The sequence below is a fragment of the Malania oleifera genome, chromosome 9 (assembly GCF_029873635.1).
Source record: "Malania oleifera isolate guangnan ecotype guangnan chromosome 9, ASM2987363v1, whole genome shotgun sequence".
Taxonomy (NCBI): Eukaryota; Viridiplantae; Streptophyta; class Magnoliopsida; order Santalales; family Ximeniaceae; genus Malania; species Malania oleifera.
In genome coordinates this window covers 94,197,198-94,219,561 of record NC_080425.1, presented here as the reverse complement: position 1 = coordinate 94,219,561, position 22,364 = coordinate 94,197,198, and the positions used below count along the sequence as shown (strand labels likewise).

Below are 22,364 nucleotides of genomic sequence, written 5' to 3'. Positions count from 1 at the left end.
CAGCTGATGTGCACGATGGGTCCCACTGTTGATGTGGCGGTTGATGTGGCAATTGACTGGATTGATAGCTGTTGACATGGCATATGAGGTGGCCGGTTGACTGGGCTACTGATAGGAGCGCTGACGTGGCCTGACAGCTGTTGATAGGCGCGCTGACGAGGCGCTGATGTGGGTGGCTAACAAGGACACCCTGAAGTTAGCTTAGACACGTGAGAGACACATCACGGGCTGGCCGGGGCGTGTGAGTGCGTGAGATCACATGCCGGCTACTGAGAGGCGTGTGGAAGCGCGTGGCAATGTTGGCGGACTATCAGAGGCGCGATTGAGTGCATGCGGGCTCGTGGGACCTTCATTCGGGCTCCGGTTTGCACCGTTGGCTTCGTCTCGTCGAGAGGAACATGCCGGTGTGCTCAAAACTGGATTTTGAGATACAATGGCTTTGATTTTGCTCCAATCTAGCAATTTTGTTCCATTCTGGCTCTGATACCAATTGTTAGGGATCTAGGAACAACAATCACACACGAGCAAAAATATACATGCAAAATAAGAACACCAGATTTAATGTGGTTTCGTCTAATCTGACCTACATCCACGGAGCACACCGACTTTCACTATAACTTGGGAGAAAATACAAGAGGAGGAAACCCCACTCAACTCAACCCTTTTCTCACACCTTTCTCTCTCTCACCTTCAGCACAATTACTCTCACACTCACTCACATCACATTCACGCACACACTTATCATTATATTGTTGAACAAGATAGATAGTAAAGAAAGGTATTTTAATGGGATTCAATGGGATGGATTAGCACACTGACATTCTCACTCTAGCGCATCAAAGCTGGCTCCTCCATAGCTCATCCTCATCGCTGCTCATCCTCATAAAGGCTCATCAAGTCTCATCAATACTCTCCGTTTCTATTTTAGCTTAACATAGGATAGCTAGCTCTATTAAAAAGATAGTAAAAGAAATTTTAGATGAATTAAGAGGAAGATTTTCGAATAGCAAAGAAAGTTGGTGGTGGGATCAAGATGTCCAAAAAGCTATAAAGACAAAAATAATTTGGTATCAAACATAGCAAAAATGTAGAAACATGGATAACTTTGAAAAGTAGAAAGAGGTAAGAAAAGATGCAAAAAATGTCTTTAGTGAAGCTAAACATAGATCATTTAATAATTTGTATGCTAAATTAGATACAAAAGAAGGGGAAAGAGATATATTTAAACTTGTTAGAACTAGAGAAAGAAAGAGTAAGGATTTAGGTAATGTAAAATGTATAAAAAGTGAGGATGATATTGTCTTGGTTAAGGAAGAAGACATAAAAGAAAGATGGTGAAGTTACTTTAGCAAATATTTAATGAAAGCCAAGTAGAAGGCTTAAACTTAAAATTGAAAAATAAGTAAAAGACTAAAAATAGGAGATTTATTCACAAGATCAGAGTTAATGAAGTTAAGTTTGCACTAAAAAAGATGAAAAATGGAAAAGCTATAGAACCAGATAATTTCCCAATTGAAGTTTGGAAATGCTTAGGTGATAACGAAATTATATGGTTAACTGATTTATTTAACAAAATTATATAAACTAACAAAATGCCTAACGAGTCAAGGAAAAGAATTTTAATACCTATATACAAAAATAAAGGAGATATTCAAAATTATAAAAAGTATTGTTAAATTTAAAATTATGAGTCATACAATAGAACTGTGGAAAAGGGTAGTTGGACAAAGATTAAGGCTAGAAACAAAGGTCCCAAAAAATCAATTTGATTTTTTACCTAGGAGACCTACTATAGAAATTATATATGTTTTAAGAAGATTAATGTAAAAGTTTAGGGAAAATTAGTGGAACTTGCATATGGTATTTATTAATTTAGAAAAAACGTATGATAGGATACTTAGGGAAGTTCTATGGTGAGTTTAATAAAAAAAGGGTGTATGTAGTAGGTATACTAATGTTATTAAGGATATGTATTATAGAGTAATGGCTAGTGTTAGGATTATAGGTGGAGAAATTAGAGAATTTCCAAACACAATAGGTGTACATCAAGGATCTACTTTGAGCCCCTATCTTTTTTGCTTTAGTGATAGATGAACTGACTAAGGAGTATCCAAAATGATGTTCTATGTGTATGTTATTTACAGAAGATATTGTCTTGATTGATGAAACTAGGGGTGGAGTAGAGTCTAAGCTAGAATTATGGAGAGAAGCTTTAGAATCTAGAAGCTTTAAGATAAGTAGAATTAAAACAAAATATATGAAATGTAATTTCAGTAATAGGAGGAATATTAGAGACAAAGTTAAACTTGATGATGAAGAAATCAGTAACACTAATAGATTTTGATATCGTAGATCCATCATGCAAGGTGAGGGAGAAATTGAAGAGGATGTAATGCATAGAGTTCAAGAAAGTTGGGTAAAATGGAGAAGTGCTTTAATTATGCTTTCTGATGGTAGAATACCCTAAAAATTAAAAGAGAAATTTTATAAGATGACTGTAAGGTCAGCTAGGCTATATGTATCAGAATGTTGAGCGACTAAGAAACAACATATCTAAAAAGTAAAAAGATGAGAATGCTTAGATGGATGAGTGGTATAACGTTAAAAGATAAATTAAGAAATGAACATATTCGAGGTAAGTTAGGGCACTTGCAACGTAGGCCACATAGCGCACTAGTGTGGAAAAGTGAGTTAGTTAAAAATAACTTGGAATGAGATAGTAAGGATTTAATAGCCCTGAATTTGTCGAAGGAAATTGCCCATGATCACATAAATTGGCAGAAAAGGATTCATGTAGCCAACTCCACCTAGTGGGACTTAAGGTTTGGTTTGTTGTTTGTTTATTGGGTGTCTCCCCCCCCCCCCCCCCCCCAAAAAAAAAAAAAAAGCTAGGATTAAATAAAGATACAGAATTGACACCAAATTCCGCCAATGCACCTGGCTAGGCTGGTTACAAAAATTCGGTGGTGGAATGAACTTTGTTAAATTTCAGTATATTAAAACAGATATCTTTAAACAAATAAACATTCTTGATGAAATCTCATATTTTCTTTAGCCATGAAAATGTTAATATAAGCAGCAATATAACTGTGAGAGTGTGTGTGTGGCTGTTGTTTTTAAATGAGTACATGCCCATCCCCCAACACATCATACATGTATGAGAATTAGTAGCTTTAGAAAGTAAATAATCTAATATATGATTTGTCTTGGTGAATGTAATTTTTTTCACTAATAGAAGAAATACAGTGACAACAAGGTATCCAAGATTCAAGATCACTGGCAGTAACTTGATCTCTCTGTTATAATATGCCCATATAGAGGAAATTCTTTATCTTCATAAGAATCCAAAATGAAGGAAGAATGCTACGGTTTTGGAGTGTGGGAGATTGGGATGGCCCTTTTACAACCCTAATCTGAGGCTTTGGGCTTATTTCTCAGAACTAAACTAGCTAAAAGACAACATCTAATTACTAAAGGACCCAAATAGTAATGAATCCATCAAATAACTTCAAAAACTGGAATGGCTAAATGAAAATTTTCACCAATTTATGTTCCTTAGCTAATGGTATCCAGGACCCTGAAAAATGTTTTAAACTTGAAGTAAAAATGTTTTTTTGGTCCTTCTCTCAATCTGTTCCTCCTCCAAGTAGGAAGGTACGATCACCCAAATTTCTATGATTAAAGAGAAAAGAATTCTAGATCAGTGTCTTAAAAAACGAGGTACATTGATTCTAATTTGTTTTCACTTTACCAATATTATCACTTTGTCTATGTGAAAAGAGTACTTCTATATAATTTAATAAGTTTTTACTATAGGTACTTTATATGATATTATGGATCATATTTTAGTCTTATATAAAATTTAACCACAGGTGATAATATGTTAGTACTTATCATATTGCCAATTCTAAATTATTAAGATTCTTAATCTAATACAGGATTTTGCATGTGCACAGAGTATATGTTTATGGGAGCCAAATCGAAATAATGTCCAACAATTTTCTGTTAGCAAGTTTATGCCCAGATAATTAGCAAATGTAACAGGATTGACTATATATATTGATTTCGAGAAAACATCATAGAAGGGAGCACTCATCATAGCCTATGAATCCATGATAAAAACACAGTGCTCTGTAATAAAATTATTTATCTAGTATATGGTAAATGAAGTTATATTTGATAAAACTACCCATGCTCCTCGTAGTATGAGAGTTAATTTTCATGGTGTTTATTATTTGTATTCAATGACTGAAGTTGTTGAATTATAGCTTCCATATAGTTTAATGTAGGAGAGGATGCCAAGGTTCAAATTTAACCATCTACGTTTGAATATTTATGTATAGCTTGGATTATCTAATACTCAAAACCTGGCAGAACATATGATATCTAATAGTGATATTGAATTGAGATGAGATGCAATTTATGATTGATGGGCTAAACTACTAAAGTTACCTCAAACCAGGATTTCTTTTTGTATGCTTGTGGTTGTGCATGGCTTAGATTGAGATCTTTAAGGGATGGGTATGGCAGATTTAGTTGTGGAAGTTTTGAAATATAGGGATTTGATTCAGGTCAAGAAGTGGATGTAAAGTTGACTTAAGCTACTTAAATTTGGCAGGCTTGAATGCACAGTAGTTTTTAGCATCTCCAAACGAGGTTGATTTAATTGCTTCAGCTTCGTGGGATTTTGTACATGAACTTATTTCATAATTACTTATTTCAAACATTGTGAAGTTGCAAAGTTTTAGCTGTTGCTCCAAGCATTGTATTTCAACTTGGAAGTCTCTCCATTTACTTGGAGAGACTACTCTTATTTGGCTATCAGTATGATTACTTATGCTCTACCATTTGTTAGCTTGCACTTGCTTGCCCACATAGTAGCAATTTTCTTCTTTCCAGGTACCAAGTGCTCGCAGGAATAATTGAACAACGGGTTTTGGAACCCCTGCTGCACCAACATAAGATTGTACTTAGTGCAATCTGCTTCGCTGTTCGGACTGGCAACACATTCTTGGGGTCATTGATGTAAGACTTTTAAGGCCGTCCTACAAGGAGTTTATGGTGACTACTTGTTGCATTTTTTATTTATTCATTTTATTCTCAAAGTTCATGTTTGTTCTTTGAACAGGTGGGTGGATTATGCCCGTTGGACTGGAATTCAGAAAATACGAGATTAGAACAAAGGCAGGATAAAGTGGGCTTAGTTGTCGTTTTTGGTCAACTTTATTTTTTAAATAAATGCCCCTTTCTGTAATTTTTGAATATAATAAATATGTTTGGATTTTTTCCCTAATATATATTCTCAAAGTTCATATTAATTCTTTTAGCAGGTGGGAGCATTGTGCTGGCTGGACTGGAATCAAGAAGATATAGGATTAGAACGAAGGCAGGATAAAGTGGGTTTGATTGTTCATATTAGTTCATTTTATTCTTAATAAATTCCTGTTTTTATGTAATTATTTAGGATTATAACAAATATATTTAGCTTTTATTCTGTAACATTGTTTTCTCATTATTTTATAAAGTGAAGGAATATTGAAGGATTGCTCGACCTAAAAACTTAAAAGTCATTAGATGAAGACTAAGTTACAGTTTTATATGTAATAGAGTCCCTTAAATGGAAGTCTTCCGGGCTTCAGAGCATGGACGAAGCACAAGTTAAATGCCTATATGACATGCAGTACTGTTATTGAACATAATACTCAATTGACATTTAAATTAGCAACAGGTGCAATGGCATTCACAAATTTATAACAACGTACCAAAATGTTACATGTAATGTATATAAAACGACCACCACCAAGCCTCAAGTCCCACTAGATTGGCTTGGCTACATGAATCTTTTTCCGCCATTCTTCTAGATCCGGGGATCATCAGCCATTATATATACTTCTTCTTCATCACAATGACTCTGCTATTGGATTTGTAATTAAATTGATCAACGATATGAAATTCAAGAAACAGGGAAAAAGCTAAAGCTACTTTACTGCACTCTTCAAGAGCCTATATTGCCAAAGAATTAACAAGAGTTATTAAGAGATTCACATGTGGCATACAAGTTAAACACTGCATTAGATAGAGCTGTTGATCCCATTCTCTTTCCATAACAATGCTGATGATGCAATAACAAGTGGAGCTCTTAGTTTTGAAAATATCGCTTTTAGCAACTGGTAGAATGGCCATCTTTTCCTGCCAGCCTCTATCAGTAGGTTAGATGCTGCATGAATAACAACTCGGAGGAATAAAAATATATACGAATAAAGGAATAAAAAATGCAGTGGATCTTGCAAAAAAGAAAAAAAAAAAGAAAAAGAAAGGGCCAACCAACAGATATGATAACCCCAACTGAAAAAAGGTGCGAAGGTGGTGGAGCGTGATTGATGCACACAGAGAAATGAAGAGGAGGCCCGGTGGGGTGTAATAAACCAAGGGTTTATATAAGAAATTGGAAATCGAGAGAAATGTTTTGCAGGGCTGTATTGTAAAATGATTTGGTGGCTATTAATCTGAGTAAAAAGGAACGTGCTAAAATGTGATTCAAATTCAAAATTAAATATTACATTTAATATGTGATATGGGAAAATGGAAACTCTCAGTTACTCATTTAGAAATTGAGAAATTAGAACCATCACAGTTTTTCAATAGACCAGGTAATGTCAGATCACCTGGGTATTTGCAAGGAAGAGAGTGCAAGCGATAGGCACATAATTTCAACTCCACAAAACTCCATGAAAGGGGAATTTTTGGGGTTTTTGATTTGTCATATGGATGGCAACAAAGCATTAGGAAATTTGAACTGAAGCTCAGTAGCAAATGTATAAGCTTTAGCTTTTGTATATTATTAAATAGACAGGAGCGCTTATGATTCGAACTTCAGACCTTTGGGTTGAGGAGACCTTAATATCGTAGTAAGGAATGAGTCAATCGAAGTCTCTGTTTGGCATTCTTTTTGGGTGTTACAAGGGCACACAATTTAAAGTGGTAGTTGGTAATGGTTACTCCTTAATGTATGCTAGAATTACAATATGTTAGGTGGAAATGAATTTTTGAAGAAGTTGAGGCTCATGATCTTTTGGGAAAGCTTTTTCTGGTTAAATGCTCCATTTGTACCAAGCTGTTGCTATTCCAAATTGGCCCTAAATGCCAAAGCCACATGGTTGCTCAAGAGGCAAGAATATGTTTTTATTAGCTAACAAGCCAGGCTATGGTTACAGATTTTTAGTAGGTGGTTATGGTGTTAAAATTTTTATTTTTGTTCATTTACCAACCATCACAAAGTGACAATTGCTTTTTAAGTTGGCAGGGACAGCCATGCTCTCTGGAAGCTTATGCTGCCTCTTTCCTTCTGATGGCTGGATAAGACCTGCCATCTGAAATAAAACTAGTCACTTCTCCACAGAAATGGGGATTCTGAGTATTATACAATGTGAAAGACAACCTTTAAATGTGAAGGGAGATGACAATTACTCAAATTTTAAAGCTGGTAAAAATCTATATTTCTCTTCTGCAAAAAATCCCATATTAAATTATGCAATATTTCTTGCCTTTCTCTTAATGGATGTGTAAGCATTAAAAGCAATGCAAGGGTTTCCTTCTGTTGTGTTGCATTGTGATAATTGTTCTGGCTCCTGTATATGAAAAGAAGGCACCAACTGCTGGATGATATTTTGGTGATGCTCTCTTCAATCTGTCTTTCATTTAGATTCAACTTTTTACCATACACTTATTATTTCTACATGTAAATAAAATAATGAACCCTGGTATAATAACAAATTTGAAACTTGTGCTGCAAAAGAACAGTAGCTGACTTTTTTGGATATCATATTCATACCGAGGAATAAAATAGTTGTGGTGCTGCAGGGACTAGGGAGATGAGTTAATACAACTTTTTACTTATTACAACGTGTGGAACATGAGCTACTTTGGACCAATATTGACCTTTTCCCCTTGCAAACTGTCGTGCTAGCATTGGAGAATTGTGAATATTCAAGGACAGAAGTGAGGGAGGCAGTAATGCTTCTGGAACAGATGACAACTTAGGGCAGTGGTGGATTTCTAGGTGTTCAAGAAAGGAAGGGTTTTGAAACCCTTTGGAACACAGCTTTTCTAGATTAGGAAAATTGTGAATGGCTAGACGGGTTAGGGAGTTGGGCAGGATCATACATTCCTTGCTCTCATCATCTGGGAAGGAGACCAGCTCTAGGGATGTGCCATGAATATGCACTGTTGTGAGGGAGGTGAGTCTATGCAATCCCCACTCAGACAGGGGCTTTACAATCTGTGTATCACCAATATGAAGAGATCTCAGGTTGGTGGGGAAGCCTCCTTCCAAAAAGGAGATGAAGCGAGGGCATCTTCCTATACTCAGTTGTTGAAGAGAGGTGAGGCTTCGCATGCAGTTGGGCTGTACACCAAGCTTCTCACACCCGAAGATAACAAGTTTTCTCAGGTTGGTTGCTGGCAACCCTCCTTTGGGAAGTGACAATAGATTACCACAGTGACCTATTGACAAACAATGAAGGTACCTGAGCCTGTTTAGGCCATCAGGCAAGGATTTGAGATTCTCACAAGTCCATATCACCATAGATTCAAGAGATGAATTGGTAGCCATCCCCACCTCTGCTATTGACTCCAACTTCTGACAATGAGTAATCTCCAAGCGTTTCAGTGTGGATGGAAGCATGCCCTTGGATGATAAGGACATCAGAGATGGACAGTTGGATATAGACACATATTCAAGATTTGTACTGTGTGTCATTCCCTTGGTTAGGGAATTCAAAGCCCTGCAATTTTGAATCTCTAGTCTTCGTAGTGCAGATGGCAAGCCTGTCTCAGGCAGAGAGGTCATACTTGGGCAGCCTCGGATCGACAACTCTGCAAGTGTTGTGAGTGTGTACAACCCCCGTGGAAGCTTCTCTAGTTTATCACAACAGCATATTCTCAAATATTCAAGGCCACAAGGTAGCCCGTGCTGCATCTCTTCTTCTTTCCCTTCTCCTTCAAAGAAAGCAAGTTGGGGACAACTACTAACCATTAAACGTCGGAGCGAATTGAAATGCTGGTGCTGGTGCTGTAGACTCCCTTCTAAATGCCACAGTGACATGAGCTCTTGACAACCATCAATCTCCAATTCTTCAAGTTTTCCTAGCCCGTTTGTGAAGCATTTAGGTAGGCATCTGAGGTTTGGAGAACTGCAAACATCCCAGGATGTAACTATGTTGAGCTGATGAAATGCCACATTCCTCAATGCCTCATCTTCACATACATCCACTTCACAAACACGAAAGGAGGTAAGTGAACAGAGATCTTTTGTATTCTTCATTATCAATTGGTCAACTTCTACAATATCTAAGCTTTTGAGTGATGGAAGGCTTGAAAGTGTTACCACCAACTGCTTGCACTCCCAAATCACGAGCTTTGCCAAGTGTGAGAGATTTTTGGGTAACTGTCTCATAAGTTTTGGACATCTTTTAACATACAGTTCACAGAGGAAAGAGAATACTTCAACTTCCTCATCTACAAACCAGTCCTCCCATTCCTCCATATCCTCAAAACTCAGAATCTCTAGTGATGGAAAAGGTTTTGAGCAGTAACCCCCAAAAAATTCCAGACCAACAAACTTCACTCCCTTCATCCCTTTTATGCAGAGTTCTTTAAGCCAGGGCAATTGCCCAAGGGGTGGCAAGGAAGTACATTGCTCACAATGTGCTAATCTTAAGACCATCATATTTGAATAAAGAGGATCACCTATCCAAGCTGGAAATCTTGTTCCAGCATAATACTTGATATTGAGCTCTGTCAGATTTTTATGAGGCTGTAGCATGTCAAGCACTTCCATTTCAACCTTTTGGTTCCGCAAGTTGTTGAACTCGCTGCTCCACTTCATCTGCAACACAGTTAAGCCAGGTTTATCATTTAAACTTGCCTCCCTTGCATCCTGAGCATTAGTGACATTCTCCAACCTAGAAATTGAAAGTGAGCCTTGGAGATGCCATAAAGTCTTTAGCTCACTTATTCTTGACCCACCACTTTTGCCTACTAAAAAATTTGATAGTGTTTGGAGACTTGTTAGTGTACCCATTCGCAATGGCATGTTTTCAACAGAGTCTGAATCAGTAAAATCAAGGTGGCCCAAGTTAATTAGTTTCCTCATCTCAGTAGGCAATGTCTTAAGCATATAGCATCCTTTCAAAATCAATGTCTGCAGATTGTACAGGGTGCTTGTTGATTTAGGCAAGCTTCTAATCTCAGTGTAAGAAAAGTTTAGGTACCTTAGATGCTTCAAATTACCAATTGCTTCTGGTAGTTCACTGATGAGATAATTCCTCAAGCTTAGAACACGCAAGTACCTTAACTTTGGCAATAGTTCAAGAGGAACATAATTGGTTAAGTGAGAATTGTAGTCTAATAGATTAAAAGGTAGGAAGGTCCTTAAAGACTTTGCTTCATTAAATGCTGCAAATTTTATTTTGCCATCATGGTTGCCTTGAACATAAGATGAATGACGAGCCTTCTCAGAAATCTTGTATGCCTTATTACCCTCCAATTTAAAGCATATTTTTCCAGAAACAGATTGAGCCAAATCATTGATGAGATCATGCATCACAAATTGTAGTCCATTGTTGGCTGGTTGAAAAAATGATCGTGACAACAATTCATGGAAATATTCATCACCTAAATCTTCCATTCGCTTCCATCCTTTTGGTTGCTGAATCAGACCTTCTGCCATCCACAACCAAATTAGTTCCTTCTCCTCAAATTCGTAGCCTTTTGGGAGAATTGCACAATACATAAAGCAACGCTTCAAGTGTGAAGGAAGGTGATAATAGCTCAGTCTTAGAGCGGGTATAATCCCACTTTGCTCTTCTGCTAAATCCCATATTTTACTGTGCAATGTTTCTTCCCATTCACTTTCTTTCGTTTTACCGCATAGAAGGCCACCAAGTGTCTTTGCTGCCAAGGGCAAGCCTCCACACTTTTCAACAATTTTCTTACCAGTAAATTCCAAATTTGGATGTGCATCAGCATTTATCTTCCCAAATGCATGCTGTGCAAACACAGACCAACAATCGTCATCTGATAACTGCTCTAAATAATGATACTCAACAGTACCCATCATTAAACCGATATCTCTATTGCGCGTTGTTACTAAAATCTTACTTCCTTTTGCACCAACTCTAAGAGGGTTTTTCAAAATGTCCCAACTGTTATACTCCCTATTCCACAAATCATCCAAAACAACTAAAAACCTTTTCCCAGCCAATGTATCCTTCAATTTGACTTGAATCTGATCAAAATCCTCAAACTCACATGCCTGCAGAGTGATTGACTCAAGAATTGCTTTTGATATTCTCATAATATCAAATTGGGTAGATACATAGACCCATGCTTTAATATCAAAATGCAGGTTCACCCCATGGTCACCATATACAAGCTGAGCCAGTGTTGTCTTGCCCACCCCACCCATACCAACAATGGGAATTACCCCAACTCCAGCATCACTTCCTTCATCCATAAGCATCAGCTCAACTATCTTTTCTTTATCTCTGTCTCTCCCATAAACACAGGATTCAATCACCAAAGATGTGGTGGGTGATCTTTGCCATATTTTGGTAGATTTCTCGCCCATTACACTCTCCAACCCTAATTCAATTCTTTGTTTACAGATATCCTGTAACCGGCATGTCATCTGCTTTATCTTAGCCTCCACCCTAACATTGAACTTAACAGCAGTGGGACTAAGGCTGGTAAAACAGTTGGGAATAAGGACATTTACCTTGCTGCTGCTAGCTTGACACTCAACCATCAACTTGCGACGCAAAGCTTCAGTGGCTAACTCATCTAGTATGTCCTCCATATCATAGGCCAAGTCTCTGAGCTCGCCAAGCCAGATTTTCACTGCACGCTGAGCTATTTGCTTCTCCTCGGCATCATCAAGCACAGCATGTATTTTCAACAGCATATTCTCCCACTTCCTGATTGCAGCATGGACTTGCCCTCGGCATGAAAACTTCAGCAAATCCGAGGAGGCCAACTTGTGAAACAGGACCTCAAGGGAAGCAGAAAGAACAGCCTCTCCAACAACAGACATGGCTGCCTTTGGACAAAAAATGAAAGCCAACACAAGCAAATTGTGAAAATGAAGCTGAAACAAGAAACCCACAAAGCACAAACCAGTGAAGTAGGATATATTCTACTAGGAGGTTGGTTTGAGATCCTGATTCTCCCAAAGCAAAGCATAAGCAAGCTCAGGTTCGTATGGTGCTGCAACATGCCTGGTCTCACAGGGCAGTGGGAAATGAAGAAAAAACAGAGTATGAGTTGTTGACTTCTTGGTTGGAAAACTTCGACAGTCATTGAAGTGTAAAAATGGTAAAATGGCTCTCACAGATTGCACAGTTTGAAAGAGATGGATGCACCCTGTTTGGAACTCCGAATGAAAATGGGTGTGATTAGAAATTTTAATGTCATGATTGGAAGAGTGTCCTCTCTTTAGTGCTGCAGTTTTATTCCACAGTGGCCTTTGCCGACTGTTTCTGGATCAAAGCACTCTATGCAAACCATGAGATTAATGAAAGAAGGTACGCTTTCTAGCCATGGCTCCCTGATGATAATTAGAGGAGAGATTGTGATGAGCAATAGTATTTCTGTTCAATTTTGATTTGATTCTGCATTAATGCATGTTGAAATTCAAAGAGATAAGGTAAACCAATGACATAACTAAGAAAAAAAAAAATGAAACTATAAGACACAAACAAGAGCACCAAAGTTTTGAAGTAATGTTAATTTGCGAGTGCTTTGAAATGCTAGCTTGTCAATGAAATATTGTTGGGGAAAAAAAAATGAGTTAATTGTAAAATCATCGTTGAACTTTTCATTTGGAGTACTTATCAGCCCAAAACCAAATTATGCATTGCTTTGAATAGTTTATGATTCTCATGTGACCCCCTAAAAAAAAAAGGATTGGTTTTTTATTCATTTAAAAGATATTCAACTTTTGTTATTTTTTTTCCTCCTTTTACCAACTCCTATTTAGAATTCAAAAAATATTAGGAAAAGGGAAAAAGATATCAAGGAATTGGTATTTTCATGTTTGGTTATCAAGAGAAATGAATAAGAAAATAAAAAATATATACCAATTTATGAACAAAAAATTAATTTTATATATAATTAAATTTAATTTTTTCTCATTTTTTAAATTAAATTAAAACAAACTTCTATTTTTAATAACGGAAATAAATTTTCTTTCTATTTTTTTCCAAATAAAATCCTTAATTCAAAGAATCATTTTTTGTAAAATATTCCAAATTAATTAGTCTTTTTCACCGATATAAAAATTTTACATGGATGACTAAATTTCTCCTAGTGATTACATAGTCAAAATAACACTCGAGGATGACACTGCAGTTGACTACATACTTGCGTATGGAGAAGAAAAGTACAAAGGAAACAGAGCTTGACCCATTAAGGTGCAGTCAAAGATGACACCCAACTTTAAAATGGTAGAATGGGTATCATTTTACTTTTTTTCTTTTTCTTTTTTTCTTTTTAATAATTTTTTGGACTGGGTATCATTTTAAATTAGAAATTCTTAGTATACAAATAAGTTACACAACTCATTTGCATAATCAATCACATAAATATAAAATGGTGGAATGGGTATGTGGGCGTTTATAAATTCCATCTTTGTTGAAATTAGAGTTTAAATCATAAATTAAAATTTATATAAATTTAGGTCAACAATTTAGATATTTTAATTTATTTTTAATCGAATCAGACTTATATATATAAACACAATTTCAAACATAAAATAAATATTTAGTTACAAAATATCTACCATTTCACATGTAAAGTAAATAAATATATAATTACAAAAAAAAATAATAAAAGGTTGCCTAATACAAATTTTACCAAACATATTATAACATATAATATCTCACTAAATATTATTAGCTTAAAGCATTGCAACACCAAGAATAGCCATAACCTTGTATTGAAAGAGACTTTAGATTTGAATTTGTGTTGGATTTGATTTAGGTGTAATATAAAATTGTACTTAAATTTATTCGAATACATTCAAATCCAAATTCAAGTTCTCAGCATTAAGTAATAATGTAAAATATATTAAAATATCAAAGTCATGATCTTCACAATGAATTTTGATATAGATATAATGAATCAATCATACAGACATAAATTTTTTAATATACACATGTACACCTTACTTTAATCGATTGCATAAGAACAACCTAAGCTAATTAGTTAAAATCTAATAAAATCTGTAATTTATAATCAAATCATTAAATTTTTAAATAGTAAATTGTGCTACAAATTTATAAAATTCTAATGAATTAGGACTTTTTTTTTTTGAAAATTAATTATTGTTGAAATATTTTCTAAAATATACGATTTTGTGGGTTTTCAAAGTCTTCCATTTATGAATTTTTTAAAGCATTCATGAGGAATATTTAATGTAATGTGGGTTTGTACCATATTGAAAAAAGTGGAAAATGAAACGGTCATTAATAAATGATAAGGTGGAATAATCTCTTAAAATTGGTTAAGAGAAAGTGTTAGTGTGCACTCTAGTTTACCCTAAGATGGTGCGAACCGTCTGCACACGCACTCGAATGCGTGACGTGGGCTGTAGGGTGTTAGTGGCATATTTAGTTGGTGCACAAACACTTAACACTTGATCATGATCGGATGACTTAAAAGTAATCTTATATTTTTTAAGATCAAGCGGCGCGACTAGGGACACGACCAGATCAACGCTAGTTGAACCTTTCAGAAAAGACATAATTCTATCTATAAATAGAAAGAATTAGCTCCATGAAATATATATAAAATTCATGATTTTATGCTTCACTCTCTTACATAAAGTTTCCACAAATGATATCTTTTGCAAATTTGGATTCTATTTTTTGCAAAAATGAAATTCCAGAAAATTTGTTCAGATTATTCTAATGGTGTCTGTGATTAGTTTTCATTTGTATATAACGCAAACTGATATTAGATCATATTTTAAGTTTGATTGTATCCTGAAAACGCATTTGATGGTTTAATACATACCAATCTGGTGGGAACAAATAACGTTTTAAGGAAAACGATATTGTAACGTGCCTTAAAACATTTTCTAATCTGTAGTATTTTCTCTATATCTTATTCCTGCAATTATAAAATTTTAATGTTTAGAATTTTATTTTAAGATTAGTTTAGTTTTTTTTTTTTATAAAAAAATAAGAATAAAAATAAAAATTTTAATGATTAAATTACTACAATAAAGATTTTAAGAAGGAAAGTGAAATTAAGTAAAATCTTTAAAAATAAACCAAACGACCGAAGCACTGGTTGGGTCTCGACAGTTCGCAGCCGCCCGGCATCTCTCAACCGTCGGCAAATGGAAACTCAGTATCTTCTCGCCGGGAGCTGTCGTTTGTGCCTCCTGAGACCTCCCAAATCAAAGAGTTTTAGGGTTTATTCCCGCCAACGCTGTTCCGCAGATCGAGCTTTAGCTCGTAAGGTATGCGCGTGTATTTATTATTTGATATTCTTGTGTTCGTTTGTAAAACCATATTTTGCAGTAATTGCCTTGGCAGCAATTTTGCACTTCGAAAGAAGTTAACTCTGGTCGATAATTATTAGTTTTAGGGTTTTTGGAGTCCTTTTTATATGAATTCTTTCGGGGTTTCTCTTATGGCATCGTGCTTGATTTTACCTGTTGCACAGATCGCTTATTTTGTTCGGTTAAAACTTTGAAACTACCAAGAAATCTCTTTTATCCAGAATTGTTTTTTGTTAAAATTGTATTACTAGCTGCTATATAATATGAATATTTTTACTTGTTGTGCAGATTGCTTCTTTAGTTATGTTAGACCTTCGAAACTCCAGAAAATTCAAGTTCCTGTACACAGTTTTTTTTCTTTTTTTAAACGAAGAAAAGCTTAAGCAGCGACCAAGTAATATTAGTATTCACAAATACTGTTTGTTCAACTGATAAGTCAATCCTTTGTAAAAGAATGTCTTGTGAAATTTTCTTGTCCAAAACCTAGGTTCAACAGAAAATAAATGGAAAAACATAAAAGATGGAACACTGCTACCTTCGGATCAAAAGAATTCTTCGGTGCCTTGCCACACCACATGGATGTTTAGCTCTCCATTTATATTGCATCACATGATCATAGAAGTGTGGGTTTAGCGATGTGTTGTACGGGATTCAAGAGGGCTTTTTAATATATAGAACTCACACTTTTATAATTATAACAACTTTGTGCGGTGTAAATGGAGGGTCACATATCCATGTTGTGTGCTGGGTACACCCAAGAATTTCTCAGACCAAGTCATGATCCAACTAGGTTCTCTGCACAAAACAAGTATGTTCTTTCCCATCCCATTGCCTACCTGGACTCCAGCTGAACTGAAATATTTGATCACTTTTCTATTGAACATCTGGTTGCTTTATTATATTTGACCTTTTACTATGCTAGAGTTATGTGGGTATGCAAAATGTGTATTCCTAGGAATAGAATTGTCATGATATATAAGGAACTGGTTGCTTAACAAAGAATTGTTGTCATCATAGGGCAAATGGCAATGCGAAAATTTGTACTTCAAAGTTCAAACATGGAATAGGATAAGAATATACATTTTGAACCCCTAGGAACAGGATGAGAGTAGACATTCCCTTGATCTATTAAACCAACTCAATTTGCATTTTGAGAAACTGGGCTAGGGCATCCAGAATCCTGATCCATCAAGGGCCCACACACACACACACACACAAAGTGTTCCCTCTTCCTTTTGCATGCCTGGACCTTTACTGAAATGCAAACGTTGATCTACTTTTGCTGATTCTATTTATGTTTTATTGTATGTAATGTTTTTGTCATCACTTATGCCACATCTGGTTTCATCACCTAGACTTGCTTATGCATTTTGAATCCTTGTGAAAAAAGAGAAATGAATGTGAAATTTTATAGGATTTATTTTGTTATCATGTAATTATGGATTGCATAACTCTCTGTCCCTGCCCCCCTCCACCCCGCCCCACCCCACCCCACCCCACCCCAACAAATTTTTTCTCCAAAATGCAATGTGATATATGAAATTTTTTTCAAGGTTATAAATGGAATTTCATAATTAACCCCCAAAAATCGCAAGGCTGCTTCTGTGGGCGCCTGGATTTTTTTTTTTGGTGGATAGGCATTTGTTTCCAGTTATTAGGATCCATCTGTGAACTTTATAATTATAAGTTTCTTCACATATTCATACATATGTTGGTTCTTGTTTATGTCCTTGCCAAATGGGCAATTTTAGAAATTTTTCTTTAATGGGCGTTATATTTATTTAACTTGTTTTTCTTTGGGTCATTAACAGATATGTGGGCACTGGAAGCTAGAAGGAAGTGTTGATATGGATTCTATTTCATTAATACGTACATTGGGTAAGAAAAAAATGCTTCCCGTGGCAGAGGAGCTTTTACTTGAGATGAAATCTGAAGGAATTCTGCCTAACTACTCTGTCCTGTCAGCTATGGTATTGTGCTATGCAGATAATGGATATTTCACACAGGCCCAGGCCATTTGGGATGAGATGTTGAATAGTTCTTTCGTTCCTAATATTCAAATTATTTCAGAATTAATTGATGCTTATGGAAATAATGGCCATTTTGATGAAATAACCAGAATTGTGCGCCAGTTGAGCTCAAGGGACTTAGAATTGTTTCCTGAACTTTACAAAGTGGCTATTTCTTGCTTCGGCAAAAGAGGGCAACTGGAAATGATGAAAAATATGTTGGAGGAAATGGTTTCGAAGGGTTTCTGTGTGGACTCTCGTACTGGAAATGCCTTCGTTATATATTATAGCAAGTTTGGTTCTCTGACTCAGATGGAAGCTGCTTATGGCTGCCTTAGAAGATCCAGAATTCTTATAGAGAAAGAAGGAATCCGGGCAGTGTCACTTGCATATTTGAAAGAGAAAAAGTTCTACAAATTGGGTGAGTTCCTCAGGGAAGTCGGTCTTGGCAGGAAAAATGCAGGAAATCTTCTGTGGAACCTCTTGCTGCTATCCTATGCTGCCAATTTCAAAATGAAAAGCTTGCAGAGAGAATTTTTGAGAATGGTGGATGCTGGATTTCGTCCCGATGTCACTACATTCAACATCCGTGCTCTGGCTTTTTCAAAGATGGCATTGTTCTGGGATCTCCATCTGAGCATAGAACACATGAATCATGAAAAGGTTGTTCCTGATCTTGTTACTTATGGATGTGTTGTTGATGCATACTTGGATAAACGACTAGGGAGGAATTTGGACTTCGTCTTGAGTAAAATGAACTTGGATGATTCTCCTGTGGAGCTAACAGATCCATTTGTGTTTGAAGTTTTGGGCAAAGGGGATTTCCATTCAAGCTCGGAAGCATTTTTGGAGTTCAAGAGGGGCAGGCAGTGGACGTACAGGCAGCTAGTTGCGATTTACCTTAAGAAACATTACAGAAGGAACCAAATCTTTTGGAATTACTGATTGACATTTTAAATGAACAATTGTATATCTTTGTTCATATCTTCAACCTGTTTCTTACATTCTAACAATTTGCTAAGTAGGAGAATTCAATTCCAAAATAGAACGATTCAAAAACTGATTTATAGCATGTAGCAGAAAACACATAACACGTGTAAAGGAGTTTGGGAGTTTTATTTACATTTTCTTTCTTCGTGTATATGCTTTTATGCTTTTTTGTATTTTAGAAGAAGGTAAAAGTATTTATTAAAACGAAAGAAATAAAACAGAACTTATAAGCAGAAGCTTGAGAAACGATACATTACACATATACTCGCATACACACGAATACTCGCATCACCCCGTAGAGTTGGGGAGATATCAGTTCTTATTTTTCATGGATCTCAAAACAAGGAGTGAAAAAGAAAATGTCGCCCAGCCGATCGTTACTCGGCGAGTTCCCTCCATACACCAACAGTCCCTCTTTCCCGCCTCGCCGCCCTGCCGAAAACGCACACCATCCCCGCTGCCCCGGGTGGTCGCCGCCGTCCTCCCACCGCTTCCAAACCATCGCGTCCGTGTCCAGCCCGTAAACCTCCCCGGCAAATTTCCCGGCGCCGAGATGCCCCTGATCGCTCGGATCCACTTCCCCGCCGTATATAAATACGTACTTCCCTATCGCCGCCGTTGAAAATACACTCCTCGGCGTCGGCTTCTCGCCCTCTATGTCAACTTGGACCCACTCCTCACGAGCCAGGTCGAAGCAGTGCACGTCGTCAAGCTCCGACCCGGAAAACCCGTACAGTACCCATATTCTCCCGCCCGCCACAGCCAGCCCCGACCCGCCCCGGCCCTTACACCCCTCTCCCGGGCTTGGAAACTCGGTCCACTTCTGATCCGCGACGTCATAAGCCCAGAGATCGTTCAGCCGGCCGGCGACGCCGCAGCCGCCGAAGACGTACACTAGGCGGTCGTCGGCGGTCATGGAGTGGTAGCTCCGGTGAGGAGGTCCGGCGGAGAGTAAGGTCCAGTTGTTCGTGCGCGTGTCGAAGGAATAAAACTCGTTGAGCTCCTTGTGTGCACCGTCTCTCCCGCCGAACACGTAGATGGTGTCGCCCACGGACGCCATCGTGACGCCGATTCGCGGCGGAGGGACGTCTCCGGTGACCGCGGCCACCGTCCAAGTTAGGTCGTGGAGGTCGAAGACGTAGAGATCGTTGTCGACCGGGACGCGCGGCGTCAACTCGCCGCCAAAAACACAGGCCTTCTGTGCGAATACGGTTACGGCGTGTGAGCTTCTTGCTCCAGGTCCTCCGGTTCCTCTTTGTTCAAGCTGACTCATACGAGCATATCGGAATTATAATTTTGGTATATAATGAATCATCAGGATTAGTAATCAATTAGGGTTTTGAAACAAAAATCGGACTCCATCACTAATCGAAAGAATTAATTACCAGAAGATAAGAAGGGGATTTATTAGTAGATGAATGAATAGCAAACCTTACGCCATTTGCCGTGCGCCAGAGCCATCGCCGAAAGATTGCCGACTCGCCGGAGCAGATGGGCCGGCCCTGGACTTGATCGTCGAAGTGACGGCAGGGTAAGTGACTTCTGAGCTGAGGACGCCACGGACTACTGAGGATAAGGTAGCAGTTGGTGGTAATTAAAATATGTTTTCTTTGCAAAAGTTTCATTATATTGTTAATTAATATTGTTAAAAAAATCAAAATACCCTCCAACAAAACTTTAATGAAAATAGTATCTTGTTTACGCATTTTTGATAATTCATCAAGTAAATAATATTTGACTAATTGAACCTATGATGTTAGGATTACCAAAGCTTAATTTTGTCTTTATCACTTGAGCAGATTACAAGAAAATTAAAAAGGATGGGTGTATCTTTCATTAGGGGAGTTTCGCACATACCCTTCATGGGTAATTTTATACCGATTATATGTTTTCACATGAGTGATATTTTTAAATATGAATTGCAACTCAATAGGGTGTTTAGCATATAATACATATATGATTGGCGATATGTTTGGTAATTTTGATTCAATTTTTGAAAATTAATTCGTGTAAATTTGAACATAGGTACTATACATTTATACTCAATTTTGTTCATATTTACACAAATTTAAATTCAAGTCTCGAGATGTGTGCTTCCTAACCTAATTTTAGAAAGTAACATTTATACGAACTCAAAGAATTCTATATATATATATATATATATATATTAATAATTGTGTTATTTTAGACATGTATATAAGGGATAACGTATGTATGGAGAGGGAGATTTTTTTAAAGAGAATTTTGTCTTTTCTCAGTGAGAATCTTTGGACTAAAATATGCACTTGAAATAATTTATTTGCAAACCAACCTTTAACTAAAATATTAAAATTTTTACTTAGCATGCAACACAATCCTTACAAGCATATGTCAACCCTATCCCTCTTATATATAAATTAGTACAATATTATATTGACACATTACATATCATAAGGTCCAAACATATGCTATTCTCAAAGGTTTTTTTAAAATATTTTTCTTGACACTAAAAAAATCTTGTCGATATTTTATATTTATTTTCTTAATTTGTTAAATGATAAAATAACCAATTAACTTTCAATTTATTTTAAAAAATAAATTCATTACGTGAGAAAAATGGAGTATTAATATTATTGTATCTATATATATATATATATATATATATATATATATTCTTTAAATCGATTTTAGACTTTAATTTCCTATATCTCTTTTGAACATGGAGTTTTACAATGACACTAATGCATGGAATAGTGTTATTTTCAACGCTTTGATTTCATCATCAAATATGTAATAAAATTTGTTAAAAAAATTTAAAAACAAAAGTTGACCCTTCACTTTTTTATTGCTTCTCACTTTCTCTAGAGCCTTTGATTAATTGATCTCTACTAATTAAGTTTGAGTTATACAACAATAATAGTAGTTCATCACTTATTTTATGTCTTTCCTTAATTTTATTAAAACTAGATTAGAACTAGAGATCTTTGTATACACATACGAAAAAGGACACATTCAGAGAGTAAGATTCCTTACTTTCCAATAATAAGGGGAGGGTCGTTATAATGTACACAGTATTTTGTACAACTATTTTTATGTAAAAAAGATTGTTTTCTTAGAAAGGAACAACCTTGTCATTGATCCAAACATTACACACACACTACTACTACTACTAATGGATATGAAAATTGTCACTAATAGTGAATTATTAGTGAGATTTTCAAATTTGTCACTAATGATTGGTTGTTGCCCAATGTTTGAACAAGTCTTAAAATTGAAGTTGTATTGAATTTGGATAGTATATAATACAAAATTGTTTTAAAAATTGTTTAAATTTAAGGTCCAAAATTCATGTTCCCAAACATAACATTAGTGACAATTTTCAGACATCATTAATAGCTTTTTCACTAATAATAAATTTTTTTTTTTCTTTTTTTGCTAGTGGTTGAAGAGATTTTTTGGTTAAAGAAAAGTGGAAAGAAGATAAAGGGCAAAGAAATGAGTTTATTTCCATTTCCCTTATTGGTTCATATAAAACAACAACAACAACAAACCTTTAATTTCACTAGGTGCAGTCAGCTACATGAATCCTTTCCTCCAATTCACCCGATTGAGAGTATTTTCCTTTATTAAATTAAGAGTTATGAAATCCTTCCTCATTTTAAGTTATCTTAGACCTACTCTATCTCCTTTCATGTCAAAAGCAATAACTAACTCACCCCTCCTCGTCGGTTCTTTACTTGCTGGTTCATATAAATGAAAAGGAAAGAGAAGAGAAGTAGAGAAGAGAAGAATAATCATCCCACGTGCCCTCCCTTAATCCC

The 22,364-nt window shown here is 36.2% G+C and overlaps 4 protein-coding genes across 6 annotated transcripts in view; 2 read left to right on the top strand and 2 right to left on the bottom strand.

Moving 5' to 3' along the window:
- The window catches only part of LOC131164395 (protein RETICULATA-RELATED 4, chloroplastic-like), a 28,388-nt gene extending 22,829 nt beyond the window's left edge, over positions 1–5,559 (top strand). The window contains exons 7-9 of one of the 3 annotated variants that reach the window (XM_058121538.1): positions 4,900–5,025; positions 5,129–5,184; positions 5,331–5,559. In XM_058121538.1, the coding sequence (XP_057977521.1) occupies positions 4,900–5,025; positions 5,129–5,177 (175 nt within the window). In that variant the 3' untranslated portion in view covers positions 5,178–5,184; positions 5,331–5,559. Of the gene's footprint in view, positions 1–4,899; positions 5,026–5,128; positions 5,195–5,327 lie in introns of all 3 variants that reach the window. The other 2 variants (XM_058121539.1, XM_058121540.1) reach the window with 2 other exon arrangements.
- Positions 5,560–7,765: 2,206 nt separating this feature from the next.
- Positions 7,766–12,091, bottom strand: LOC131164392 (putative disease resistance RPP13-like protein 1). Its single transcript, XM_058121534.1, has one exon. It carries the CDS (start codon positions 12,089–12,091, stop codon positions 7,877–7,879), a length of 4,215 nt encoding a protein of 1,404 aa, XP_057977517.1. The 3' UTR covers positions 7,766–7,876.
- A 3,205-nt stretch (positions 12,092–15,296) lies between these two features.
- On the top strand, positions 15,297–18,713 carry LOC131164393 (pentatricopeptide repeat-containing protein At3g42630). Its single transcript, XM_058121535.1, has 3 exons — positions 15,297–15,523; positions 17,377–17,443; positions 17,531–18,713. Exons 1-3 carry the CDS (start codon positions 15,401–15,403, stop codon positions 18,517–18,519), a joined length of 1,179 nt encoding a protein of 392 aa, XP_057977518.1. The 5' UTR covers positions 15,297–15,400; the 3' UTR covers positions 18,520–18,713.
- A 15-nt stretch (positions 18,714–18,728) lies between these two features.
- Positions 18,729–20,176, bottom strand: LOC131164394 (nitrile-specifier protein 5). Its single transcript, XM_058121537.1, has 2 exons — positions 19,996–20,176; positions 18,729–19,828 (listed from the first exon to the last, which is right to left on the bottom strand). Exons 1-2 carry the CDS (start codon positions 20,023–20,025, stop codon positions 18,884–18,886), a joined length of 975 nt encoding a protein of 324 aa, XP_057977520.1. The 5' UTR covers positions 20,026–20,176; the 3' UTR covers positions 18,729–18,883.
- Positions 20,177–22,364: the final 2,188 nt, after the last annotated feature.